The sequence below is a fragment of the Rana temporaria genome, chromosome 1 (genome assembly GCF_905171775.1).
Source record: "Rana temporaria chromosome 1, aRanTem1.1, whole genome shotgun sequence".
Lineage (NCBI taxonomy): Eukaryota > Metazoa > Chordata > Amphibia > Anura > Ranidae > Rana > Rana temporaria.
Genome location: NC_053489.1, coordinates 429,461,977 through 429,475,428, shown reverse-complemented (window position 1 = coordinate 429,475,428; position 13,452 = coordinate 429,461,977). Strand labels below are relative to the sequence as shown.

General features: G+C 44.7%; 1 protein-coding gene across 2 annotated transcripts in view; it reads right to left on the bottom strand.

Moving 5' to 3' along the window:
• LOC120915141 (low-density lipoprotein receptor-related protein 1-like) overlaps nucleotides 1-13,452 on the bottom strand; it is a 103,958-nt gene that overhangs the window by 87,414 nt on the left and 3,092 nt on the right. For both annotated transcript variants that reach the window (XM_040325410.1, XM_040325417.1), the window contains exons 2-4: nucleotides 13,234-13,347; nucleotides 5,087-5,206; nucleotides 3,944-4,171 (exon numbers count right to left, since the gene is read on the bottom strand). In XM_040325410.1, coding sequence (XP_040181344.1) covers nucleotides 3,944-4,171; nucleotides 5,087-5,206; nucleotides 13,234-13,347 — 462 coding nt within the window. The remainder of the gene's footprint in view (nucleotides 1-3,943; nucleotides 4,172-5,086; nucleotides 5,207-13,233; nucleotides 13,348-13,452) is intronic.

Sequence of the window (13,452 nt, the reverse complement as noted above, 5' to 3'; positions counted from 1 at the left end):
TTCTGGGAGTCTGGCCACGGCGTCACCACGGGGCTCCCTCCTCCTCCGCCTGCCGGGGTAATAGGAGAGAGGAGCAGGGCCTCACGCATGTGCAGTAGGGTTCCTGGCAAGAAGCTGAAAGGCTACACTGCCATATTCAGTTACCTGAAATGGCAGCGGTAGCACCAGACAGCTGATGGAAACATCAGCTGCGGTGCCGACATCGAGGGACTGCAGAACAGGCAAGTGTCCATTTATTAAAAGCCAGCAGTATGTGTAGCTGCTGGCTTTATTTTTTCCCCACGGACCGCTGCTTTAAGTTATTCACTCTACAGTCAACATAGACAAGGGGGTACTCTTTACATCTAGAGGAAAAAAAAAAATAGATTTCATCTCCAATACAGAAATGTTTCTTCACAGCAATACACACGATCGGAATTTCAGACAAGAAAAGTTCTATGGGAGCTTTTGGTCGTAAATTCCGACCCTGTGTAGGCTCCATCTGACATTTATCAGAATTTCCAACAGCAAAAATTTGAGAGCTGGTTCTCATATTTTCAGACGGGAAAAGTTCTTGCCGGAAATTCCAAGCGTCTGTATGCAATTCCAACGCACAAAAAAACATGCATGCTCAGAATCAATTAACTTTTTTCTGGGCTAGTTTTAGTGTTGTATGTCACAGCGTTCTTGACGGTCGGAATTTCAGACAACATTTGTGTGACCGCATGTATGCAACACAAGTTTGAGCCAAAATTCAGTTGCAAAAAAAAAAAAATATATATATATTTTTCTTGTCAGAATTTCCGATCGTGTGTACGTGGCATAAGAGCTGGGAAAATGTGGAATAGACTCCCTCTAGGAGGTGGTTCTGGTCAGCTCAGTAGATTGCTTTAAGAAAGGCCTGGATACTTTCCTAAATGCACATGTATAACTGGGTACTAACATTTATAGGTAAAGATGATCCAGGGAATATCCGAATGCCTCTCAGGGGATCAGGAAGGAATTTCCCCTGCTGTAGCAAATTGGATCATTCTCTGCTGGGGTTTTTGCCTTCCTCGGCATCAACTGTGGGTATAGAATTGGACAATTTTTTTTTTTTTTATGGTTGAACTGGATGGACTGGTGTCTTTTCAACCTGATTATGTAACCTGTGGGGCCAACTGTCAAAATAGGCACAGGGGAATCTTTAATCTGCCTGTATAGATTTAGAGGAAGTCTGTTCCATTCGTATTCAGCCTGCAAAAAAAAAAAAAAAAAAACACGTTCCATCTAAAAGAAACTTGACGCTCACAGATGCCAACCCAGATCAACCCCTGATCAAACATCTATTCTATTTTTCCCCCAACAGACCTTTATTTTTGTTTTTAAAACAGGAGGAAAAAAAACCTAGAGGGGAAGGTTGACACTAGTGAGGACTTTAAACCAAGGGCTGTGAGTGACAACTCAGGCTCCATGCCAGATCTGCACAATTGAGGTTACCAGCACAAATGTGCTGTGGCACGGAAGTAACCCCTCTTCCCTCACACGTGTTGTGCCCAGGGCCGGACTGGGATACCAGAAAATTTCCCGGTAGGCCGTCTGCCCTGGGGCCGCTGTGAGCAGCGACTGCAGCGCTCTCCACCCTGTTTTCTTTCAGCGCTTGTATGTCACGGAGCTGGGTATGTGTGCAAAGTCCCGCCCCCCTAGACCAGCTCATGTGATAGTCTTCTAGATGGACCACTGATTGAATCAGTGTTTCGCCCATCACACATTCTGGTCTAGGGTGGCGGGACCTTGCACACAAACCCAGCTCCGTGACATACGAGCGCCAGACGACAGAGGGAGGGGAGCGCTGCGTTATCCAGAAAATGGTGAGGCCGACAGTGGGCACAGCGAGGCTGCATTGGTCTCTTGCATCATGCCTGCAGTCTGAAATCTTTAATATGACGTCCTCAGTCTCTAACCCATCTCCTGTACCATGCCCGTAGCCTCTGACATCTACTGTATCATGTCCTCAGTCTCTAAACATCACTTGTCTTTATGTCTGAGGGGGGGGGGGGAGAGTCTGGAGAGGAGTTAAGAGTGGGAGTGCCGCTGGGATGGGGGTCATGGGAGAAGTCAGATGTGTGTGGACTGTGGAGAGGAGACTATAGGATAAAACCAGAGCCACCAATCTGGAGCAGTCTGAGCCGCGCACAGTGCACCTGAGATTATATATATATATATATATATATATATATATATATATATATATATATATATATATATATATATAGTGTCCCAGTACAGGTATTTGCTGTAGGCCCTGTCAGATTGAGGCCCTCGGCTTGTGGGATCTCCCCTGCAGGGACTCAGATAGTTATGATGTGATTTATATACTGTTATGGTTGATAATACGTTTATTAGGTGTGTATAGCTTTAAGAGGTTTAGTCAACCATCTCATGTTAAGTCAGTGTATTAGAGTCAGGAGGATTAAATGCTAGATAAGACCTTATTGTGTTATGTTATCCTACAAGGCAGTCTCTATGATCCACAGCTCTCAACCAATGAGCTTCAGCCTCATCAGGCCCTTATAAGGGATTGTACTTCCTGTTTAAGCCAGTCTAATGCTTCCCTCAGTTCCTGGCAGAGCAACACACAGTCAGAGGAGAGGCAGTGCAGGCCTGAACCCTGCAGGATAAAATACAGCAAAGAGTGGAGTATCCCTAAACATTACAGAACCAGTACTTCAGCTCATTTATCGGATCAATCCGTTATTCCGGCAAAAAGCCTCAAGTCTACAGACACTCCAGTAAGTGTATCTATTTTTCAGCCTAGTTAAGCATAGGCCCTGAATTACTATCCGGCTTTTGCAGCCCAGTATATACAGTATATGATCAACTAAGCTCAAGCATTATCAGCTGTGTGATCCAGAGACTGCCTGCAGAACATTTTGACACTCTGTTTAAAGCTGTGAAGATTTTGACACCTGCCTTCATGCCAGTAAAGCCTTTGTTGTTTTAACCCCCTGTTGTGGACTGTATTATTACCATCCTAACTAGCGGGGATACGGAGGCCCCCGGAGCTGTAGTTTCCCGGGGTATACCAAGACTACAGTGGCGTCACGTGACAGAGAGGGTTAATACCATCTGGCCCTCACTAAGGGTTAATACCACCTGACCCTGGGCTCCTAGCCCCAAGAACCAAGTAGCTAACCATCAAGCGCATGTGTGTGGCCGTGGGACTCACCCTCCCCGGTCACCATATATATATATTTTCCTTATATCAGTAAGCTCCCCCCCCCCATTCTTTCTGCGGAAGGTGGTATCTGGAAACCAGAGTCCCCCACATTCCTGGGGTGCCCCTTGATGGACCATACATACCCCTAAGTGCTTTCATATCTGACTTCCACACACACACACACACACACACACACACACACACACACACACACTCTTCAAATGTGCTTTAAAAATGCATGGTTTTCCCTTCCATAAACAAGGAAATAATGATAATGCTATGGGCTGGTATGACTTTCAGGGCTGGTTTTTATCCCCCAGTCACCATGTGCCATCATTTCACAGCATACCCATGACAAACCCAGATTGCATTTTTTTGGTTTCACACCATTCAAGAAAAAGCTGTACTAGAATACTTTGTAGCTGAATTTGAGGCACAAATGGTCAATTTAATGCAGAAACCATTTTAAAAACAACTGTTCAAGCACCTGAATCTGACTACATATCACCCTCTTACAAACGCAGCAGCACTCAGACTGGGAGAGAAGAGGCAAGTGAGCCACATGCAAACGAATTGGAATATTCTGATGAGGAGTCCCCTCCCAATACAATATAGTGCATCTAAATTCCTTAAGTGTATCAGCCACCCATTTGTCTGCCAGGAGAGAGACATACAACCCCTTTGGCAGGTAAAAACCACCCACGCAAGTGAATTTCATTATTGTACTTTGCTCAACTTTAAATATAACAAGGTGTTAATACAAACCACAGTTCTCTTCATCAGATCCATCTCCACAGTTATTAACACCATTACATTGCCAGGATTCTAGGATGCACACTTTGTTCTTGCACTGCATTTGATTTGGCAGACAACCGCTTTCTGGACAATTCTGCTCATCTGAACCATCTTCACAGTCATTGTGGCCATCACAAACTTCCCATAGAGTTATGCATTCACCTTTATTGGGGCACTGGATTTTGTTACCTGAACAAGCTAACAAAGAAAGGTCAACACTGTAAAAAAACATTTATGTGACTCGTATACTAGGTAAAGCAATATTGGTGTCACCATACAAAGAAATGGACAATGCTATGCATGCTTTCACCCAGTGCCGGGACAAGGTCACCTAGAGCTCAGGGAAACATGCCAAAAATGCACAGCAGCCCCAAGATGTCTGAGCAATATGTGTCAGCAAAAACCCCCCCCCCCCCCCCCAAAAAAAAAAAAACCCTCCTAGCACAAATCCCCCATCCTAGCACCAACCCTCTCCCCCCATCTCCCCTCTAAACACAAATCCCTCCCAAAGCCAACAGAGTAGATCCCAAATCAATGGCTCCTTCGGGGGTAGCACTACATACATAAATTATATTAATAATAAGTAGACATCAATGCCAGTGTGTACGTTTCCCCTTGCACACTTTTTTAATCCGCCATCTTACACGACCAAAACGCTTTTCCAGATTCAATACAAAATTTCAATACAGCCATTATGAGCTCAATTTACAAAATATAACCTATTAAAAACATGGCCAGGAGGAAATGCCTACCAGAACCAAATTCTTTATTGGAAATAAAAATTTCGAGAGAAAAAAAAGGGAAGAAGCTAGAAATCTATGAAACCAAAGTATTTAATTGTATTTTTTTCTTTGGGAAGTTGCATAGCTCCAATACTAGGGTTAAAGCATGGTAGTAATTATACTGCACTCCTGACCTTTTTTCACAAATGAGTTATTTTTTGATAAACATAAAAAAAAAATTGGCCAAGACCGTTTAAGAGCAGTACTAAGCAATGATGTAATAAATGACATTCTAAAGAATTCACAGCTTATCAGCAGAAAGCCTAAATTACTAGGCTGTGGTTAGGTAGCACTTCAACCAACCCAGGTAGTCCACTAAGAAAATACTTACCACAATCCACTTCATCAGAGCCATCTAGGCAGTCAGGGACTCCATCACATTTCCAGCTTTTCAAAATACACTTTCCATTGTCACATTGCCATACAGTCTCATCACCACGACATGCTTCATCTATTAATGAAGGGAAAAAAAAGTGTAAGGGCCAATTTGTTATTTAATGAAATGGATATTTTACTTTGAGTACTCATACAATTCATATTTTATTTGCTTAGCAACTGGTAAAAAAAATGTTGATTTACTATAAAACTGAAGAGTGCAAAAGCAACCCCTGTATGTCCAGGATACTTTTATAGGTTTGATGGTTCAGCCCTCCTAAATTTATCAGGATTAGTGTTTCTGAAGAGACATGTCTCAGGATTGGTGTTTCTGAAGCTATAATATATTGTACATCTATGTCACAGGGTTGGCATTTCTAAAGATACTTTATGCTGAAGTTTTAGGTGGGCATCTTGACATAAAAGCCTTTCCTTAAAGGGTTTGACACACTATATACTCAACCTTGAGCAGGGCCGCCATCTGGAATTGTTGGGGACCCTTACACAGCTTCAGGCATTGGCCCCCACAAATTAAGCAGGGAGGGGTGACACCGCAAATTGAGAAACGGGGGGGCACGTGAATTGAAAAGCAGGTTTGGGTGCAGATGAACAAAAAGGGGATTGCCATCTGGGCCCCTTACAGGTATACCGACAAAAAACAAAACAAACAAAAAAAAAAAAAAGTTAGACTTATGGAGACTTATGGTAACTTAGGAGTCTTCCAGGACAGCATCTGAGATGTATGGCTCCTCCCTCCGGGACAGGAAACACATGTACCAAACGTATAAAAGGTGGTCCTCCAGGCCTCCCCAGTTTTCCTGGAAAGCTCTGAAAAAACATAACACACCAACACAACGTCAGTACATATCACCAACTCCAGTTAATCTCAATACTGGGTGGAAAACCAGGCCGTCCTGGGAGACTCCTAGAAAAAGTTACTGGCAAGTTCCAACTCCGATTTTCCCCCGTCTTCCAGGACAGCCTCTGAGATAAGCAAGAAACTTACTTTGTCAGGGCGGGATGACTGCCTGGAGGACCTTTTGTCCAAATGTCTGTTCCTTTTCAGACATTAGATCCAGACGATAAGGTTTGGCAAACGTAGAGTAACTGGACCATGTTGCTGCCTTGCAGATCTCCTCCAGCGAGGCGCCAGCCCTCTCTGCCCATGAACTAGAGACTGCCCTAGTTGAGTGTGCCTTAACTAATGGAGCCTGCACTCTTAACTCATAAGCTTCTACAATTGCCATTCTAATCCATCTGGCAATAGAAGATTTGGAGGCCTTATACCCTTTGCGGGCTCCCACAAAATTGACGAAAAGAAGAGTCTGATTTTCTGAAGCTACTGGTGACTTCTAAGTAAACTAAAAGGCATCTTCTAACATCTAACAAGTTCAGAGATGCTTTCTCTACATCCGAGGTAGAACAAAAAGTTGGAAGGACAATGTCCTGCGTCTTATGAAAAGTAGACACTACCTTGAGGAGAAAGCTGGGGTCTGTCTTGAGTATAACCTTGTCTTCTAAAACCAACACAAAGGGCTCCCTAATCGAGAGTGCTCGCAAATCACTCACCCGTCTGGCTGACGCGATCACTACCAAAAAAAAATAACTGTTTTCAGTACTACCCATTTTAAGAGATTCCAAGGGTTCAAAGGGGCTACCCGTCAGGGCTTTGAGAACTAAAGAGATCCCAGGTAGGACAATAAATTGATTCTGCTGCAGGGAAGTCTGGAGGAAGACAGTTAGTGCTGCCATCTGTACCTTTAGTACTAGGGAAAGACCCAATTCTACATCTGCTTGCAAAAAATCCAGTATAGCTGGAATCCCTGGATGATCAAGCCCTTGCTCCTCCAACCAAGAATTGAATTTTTTCCAAATTTTGGCATAGATTGCCCTGGTCACTGGTTTTCCGCACTCCAGAAGAGTTTTTATCACTCTGAAAAACCTTGAGAACTCAGCAGCTGTACCTCAGATACCAAGCTGTTAAAACCAGCCTCTATCTGAGGATGTAGGATGGGGCCTTGAGAAATCAGATCTTTCCTGATCAGCAGATGAAAAGGTGGGAGAATGGCCTACCTCTTTAGGCTGGCAAACCAAAATCCCCTTGGCCAAAAAGGTGTTATCAAGATAAGGGCCGTCTCTTCTGTCTCTCAGGCACCTCCGGGCCCCTTGCAAGTGTACTGCCTGTACACCCCCCCTGATGGCAGCCCTGACCTTAAGCCTTGGTTCAAACTAGTGCGATCTCAGAATTGCATGCGATTCACACCCACGTGCTGATCACATGTGAGGTCTGAGCAATGCAAGTTCAGATACACAGTTGTATGGCTGAACTCGCATTGGATTTGAACAGAAAAAACGTATAGGACTGGTTTACCCCCCCCACACTGGAATCTGATTGGATGGGTGTTCCCACCCATGTGATCCGATTCCTGTACAAAATCACAGTTCGCACCGATATGTGCATCGCTCTGGGAGGGGGGGGGGGTGAGTCATTAATATTGCATTAACACCCGCAGCGATTCGTAGAGGGCAGTGTAAACTGCCTGTGGGAGAGAAGCGATGCAGGAACCTGCACAAGTGTGAACCTGGGCTTAAACATTTTCTACCATATTTGTAAAGGCTATAAAGCTTCCAACATGTCTCAGTGTTGCAGATGGTTGCTACTAGTTACCAACATCCACCATATTACCCTGCTGCCAGACCACCATCTAGCACCCTCAGGGACAATGAACAGTCATTTTGCTTTGTTTATTTGGGGGGGGGGGGATATAACTTGGTTAGGGAAAAGGGATATGGGATGCCCATAGAACAGATCACTTTGCCATCATTTTTAAAGAATTGACTGGATTGAGCTTTGACGAACTGATGGACTTTAACATTCAGTCACTTCCCCTGCACCAACTCCTGCAGACTATTGCTCCCAGGACTCTTCTCCTGTACAAAACTTCACTGTGCAATGCTAGCTTCTCTGCCCCATCATCTTCACATTTGCACCAGGGGTCACTCTGAATGGTCCCAGGTGCCGACTGAACTGGCTGACTTGTAAATAGGCCAGGGGCCTGCATTACCCCTTCTTGGCGGGCTAGTAGTTTAGCAGCTTGAGTTAGGTGGTGGACTACTGATCTCAGCTAACTTGTAAATCTTGTGCCCACAGGCTACATCAATTTGACACAAAACTCCACAGTCCCTCCTCTGGCCTTGCACCCAGCTCCCCTGGCATGCCTCCTCCAGAGGTCCACTGTGCCTCACTCACCGAACTTTACCCATGGACCCAGGGCAGGAGAACTTATCCGGACATGTGTACTGATCACGTCTCCAGCCCCTCTGTTGAGGCTCCCTCCCATCTTCTGGGCTCCTCCGAGGCACGCACCCCCCCCCAGATGGGGATGGGCCTCCTGCTGCGATCCAACACTCCATTCTTCACTTCACCCAGCCGACAACTCCCCTCCAGAGCTTATGAAGGAGACCTGCCCCCTGCCAATTCCAATTGAGGATTGGTCAGGGCTCCTCACATGAGCACTCTGTCACTCCAGCTCCTCTTCCAGAACATTCTCCCTGGAAGCAGGGGAGGTGCCCAAGAACTGAAGCACAGGTGGTCACATCCACTGCTACACCAACCACTCCCTGACCCCCCAAAAACAAGCAGGCCTAGCATGCAGCATAGGTCTGCCTGGCAGCTACCCCAAAAATCCTCACCTCTAGCACCTACCCATGGTAGAGGGTACTATACAGAAAGAGAACTACCCTAGACCCGTAGAAAATTCTAATCTAATGGAAAGGGTCTGCAGCAGTAACCCATGACTCTTAAAAAATACTCCTACATTACTCAAGTGTTTGTTAATTTTTTTATTGTGTCCTTCAGCAAAAAACACAGTGCAAAATAACAGAAGATACATAGTAAAATTGGAAATAGGAAACTAGAAAATGTGTGGGAATGCTGAATAGCTGAATTGCTAAAGCCAACTGGATGAATAGCTTAAATCCATAAGAAAAAAAAGTTGAAGTAGTGAGAATAGTTGGAAAAGTAGGAATGGTTTTAAAATAACATGAATTTCATTAACCACTTCAGCCCCGGACATATTGCTGGTCAATGACCGGGCCACTTTTTGCGAGTCGGCACTGTGTTGCTTTAATTGACAATCCTGAGACGTTGCCCCCCAAACAAAATTGGCGTCTTTTTTTCCCCCACAAAGAGCTTTTTGTGGCATTTGATCACCTTTGCGGTTTTTATTTTTTGCGCTATAAACAAAAATAGAGCGACAATTTTGAAAAAAAATAAAAAAAAGAATATTTTTTACTTTTTGCTGTAATAAATATCACCAAAAATATATAAAAAAAAAGCATTTTTTTCCTCAGTTTAGGCCGATACATATTCTACATATTTTTTGTAAAAAATAAAATTGCAATAAGCGTTTGATTGGTTCGCGCAAAAGTTATAGCGTCTACAAAATAGGACATAGTTTTATGGCATTTTTATTCATATATTTTTTTTTTTTACCAGTAATGGCAGCGATCTTATCAGTACTGCAACCTTTTGACACATTTTTGGGACCATTCGCATTTTTATAGCGATCAGTGCTATAAAAAAAAAAAACGCATTGATTACTATAAAAATGCCACTGGCATGGAAGGGGTTAAGCATGTTCTAACTGAAGGGGGGGTGGGACTGACTAGGGGAAATGACAGATCGCTGTTCATACATTGTATGAACAGCGAATAGTCATTTCTCCCCGACAGGACGGGGAGCTGTGCGTTTACACACAGCTCCCGATTTTCGCTCTGTAACGAGCGATCGCGGGTTCCCAGGGGCCTCCGGCGGCGCGCACGCGCCCCTATTGGCTGCATAGCGAGAGGACATATAGCTACGTGATCTCACGCAGCAGAGTCGACCTGCCGCCGTATAACTGCGGCGGCTGGTCGGCAAGTAGTTAAAAAAGTTTAACACCACTAATGTATGAAAGTGGAATATTTAAAGGCTTTTTGAAAAGCTGACAAAATGTTTTTTTTTCCCCAAAAATGTTATACAGGACAGTCAAGGGAAGAAAGTGTAGAACTCTTGTCATTTGGAAGCTCAGCCAGCCAAAAGCGCATCATTGCCTGAAACTAGACAAAAATACCTATGTTTTGAGGTATAAATTGTGTATGACAAGTAGATACTGTGGGCGTGAGAGCAATTTATAGAGAAGGAACCAAGATAATTTTTGTAAGGCTCTGTGCTCTAGCTATGACATCATCCACTCCAATCACTAAGCTTAAACAGCTTTTTCACAAAAACTGTAAAAGATATGTAGCGCCTACGTACTTTATAGTACTGGTGCTAGTTAAATTTAAGGGTAGATTAGAGTGTAGTTAAACTCTGATCCAGATTGTTAAATGCAAAACAGGGTCTCTGTCTCAGCTTGGCTGTGCTGTGGGCTTATTCTGTTGTGCTGGGGTGTTCTTTCAGCCCCGGTGCTGCAGGTGGCAGCAGTGGAGTCAAGGATTGGGTGCTCTTTCCCAGCAGCAAATCAGGAGGGTTTGTCCTAGCTGTGCATGCTGGGGAGGGGTATTTATGAGGCAGATGCCATTTGGTCTGGGTTCTTCATCCAGTGTGGCGCCCACCTTTAGGATGGCCACACCATGGCGCTATGGCATACCTGGCCAGGGCATGCGTGCCACATGGTGTTCCTGGACCATGCTGGCCCAGAGCATCTGAACAGTGACGGGGACCCAGTGAGTGACTGGGTTGCCACCTTTGAGGATCCCAAGCTGTACTGCTGTTCGGTGGGGATTCAGTCTGAGGAGAGCCATTGAGAGGCTGGCGGTCCAAAAGGGCCTGGACAAACCATCGGGGATCGAGGTAGCTGAACACTGAGGGATTAACCACCTGTCAGTCGGTACCTGGGTCACAAGCTGAAGCAGATCCAGGCGCAACTAATCTAAGGAGGGACATCTCCAAGAATTCAATCCAGAGAGGGCCTGTGGCAGAGGTCTTTCTGAGGCTCACCAAGGGCAGTCTGTAGCAGAGGCTCTTTCTCAAGTTCACTAAGGAGAGTCTGTGGCAGAGACGTTATCCTACATTTGTCCGAGTGATACTCGTCTGCCAGGTCAGTGAGAGAATCCTGTCCGGGTACGCTAGGCCCACTCTGGCAGGGGTGGCGCATAGAAGGGTTACGTTTGGGAGCAGGACTGTTTCCTATTATCACGCCTGAACCCGCTATTCTTCAACTTTACTTTCCTCACCATAAGTTACCGTTTTTACCTGGCTGGGTAATAAAGAGCACTGCAAAAAGCACCTGTCGTGGACATTCCTTTACTTCTACTATATGCAATATGCAACATTCAACCCTAGGAATTTCGGAGGAGCCATGAGGCAATATGTCGCCCAAAAATCCAGCAGCTCCTCCGGGGGTAGTGCTACAGATATCAAACTATAAAGATATAGCCAGATGGTTAAATATTTTGTAAACATTTTAAAGTTTGTTTGGAGTCTGTAGGTGAAAGTATGAAGGAGCTGAAACTTTTGGGAGTGGAAGAAGATTTTAAGGATTTGAAGCATGCGCTCATTCACTTCAATGTTAAAAAAAAAAAAAAAAAAAAAAACACAACAATAGTGGGAATGCTATTGAGCATTCCCACCAACAAGCTTGCTTTAAAGCAATGGTTAGACTTGTGCAGTTTAGTAGGCACTTCCACAGATCTGGGACATTTCTGCTGCAACCTTCAGACAAAATGGGGCTAAGCAAGAGGCAGTTAGTTAAGGGAAGTTTGCACAGAGCCACAAATATGACCAGGTGCCTCTGTTACAAATGCTTTGCTGCATATGTGCATAAAAACACTAATGCTACACATTAGCAAAATTATACAAATTAACTGATAGAGGTCAGGGTCTACAGTATTAGACAGCATTATCTCCACAACCAATCAGGTGTGTGTAGCACCCTAAGGTTTAGTCAGGGGTGGTCCTCACAAAATTTACTTGCCAGGAGTTACCCTGGTCAATTGCTAGAGATCCATTGATTTCTCCGTAAGCTTGGCCTGATCTTTTCTACCAATAGGTGGCACTCGATATGAGGACAACAACTCAAGGTCAGGTTATGGATATATGGTGTACCTCCGCCAATGGGCAGGCGTTTTCTTGAATCCTTTGGCCTACTGGGAGAGCTGAAATATTCGGGTGGAGCCAGGTGATCTACGTTTAGTGCCACCTGGACATCTGTCTGGGTGGACATCTGTTCAGCTAGGCCTAATCTCTGGCCTTTTCTGGGGGCATCTGGCTGATAGGCCCTCACACAGCCTATCCAGAAGAGCAGCGCAGGGATTGCAGCCCAACCAGAAGTGACGGTTCTGCTGGCTGGAGAGCTGGTCAGTGGTCTAGATAGAAAGCAAGCTGTCGCCCAAAAAAAAAAAAAAAAAAAAAAACCCAACCACCTTATTACCAGGGACCACAGTGAGTAAGTACTGGAGCAATATTCTCACTGAATGGGCACAGTGGAGAATCTGGAAACTTCAGGCAGTGATCAAGTCAGGGACCCAACCAACAGCCTTGTGTGTCAAGCTAGGGACTGAGCCGGTCAGCAGGGGTGAAGCATGAGAAGTATTTGGAGTGCCAAGCTAGGGACCCAGCAAGGAAGCAGGGGTGACGCTTGAGGGGGATACCACCGCAAAGATTGGAGGAGCTCAAGGGGTTCAGAGTCAGGGAACAAGAGGGTCTAGTAAGGACCGGGAGATCAGTGTGGAAGAACTACAAGAGGCAATTGTACTGAACCCAAAGGAACTGTTCTTGACAGTTGCCATAGAGGACAGCATTCCTGCATGTGCCGCCTTGCTGGGGACTCCATCTGCACGGGTGTCCGGGCCCTAACCCTCTTTTTTGAGGAAAAACTGTTGAGAAATAAACCTTTTACATCCAAGAAGTGTCTAGCACCCAATAACTTTGTCCACCTTGTACCCAATATGCCTCACAACCCACCACATACAGAAGGTGGTCAGCTATCTTTTGCCTGAGAGCTCTCATTAGATTGGACAAGGCCAGAGACCTTGCTACATGTACAGATGACAAACTGATGTTTTTGGACACCTCAAATACAGTTTAGCAATAACTTTTACTTTGTATAATAATCTTACCGCACTGTTCATCAGTGCCATCAGGGCAGTCAGTTTCTCCATTGCACAGCCAAGAAACAGGAATGCATTTATCCTTACATACAGATTGATGTGTCACATTGCAGATGGAGGGATCTAAAAAAAAAAAAAAAAAAAAAAAAAAAAGTTTATACTTATTAAATAGCATTAATTACTAAACAGATAGCCATGTACTACAGCAAGTTAAATGACAGTGCGATT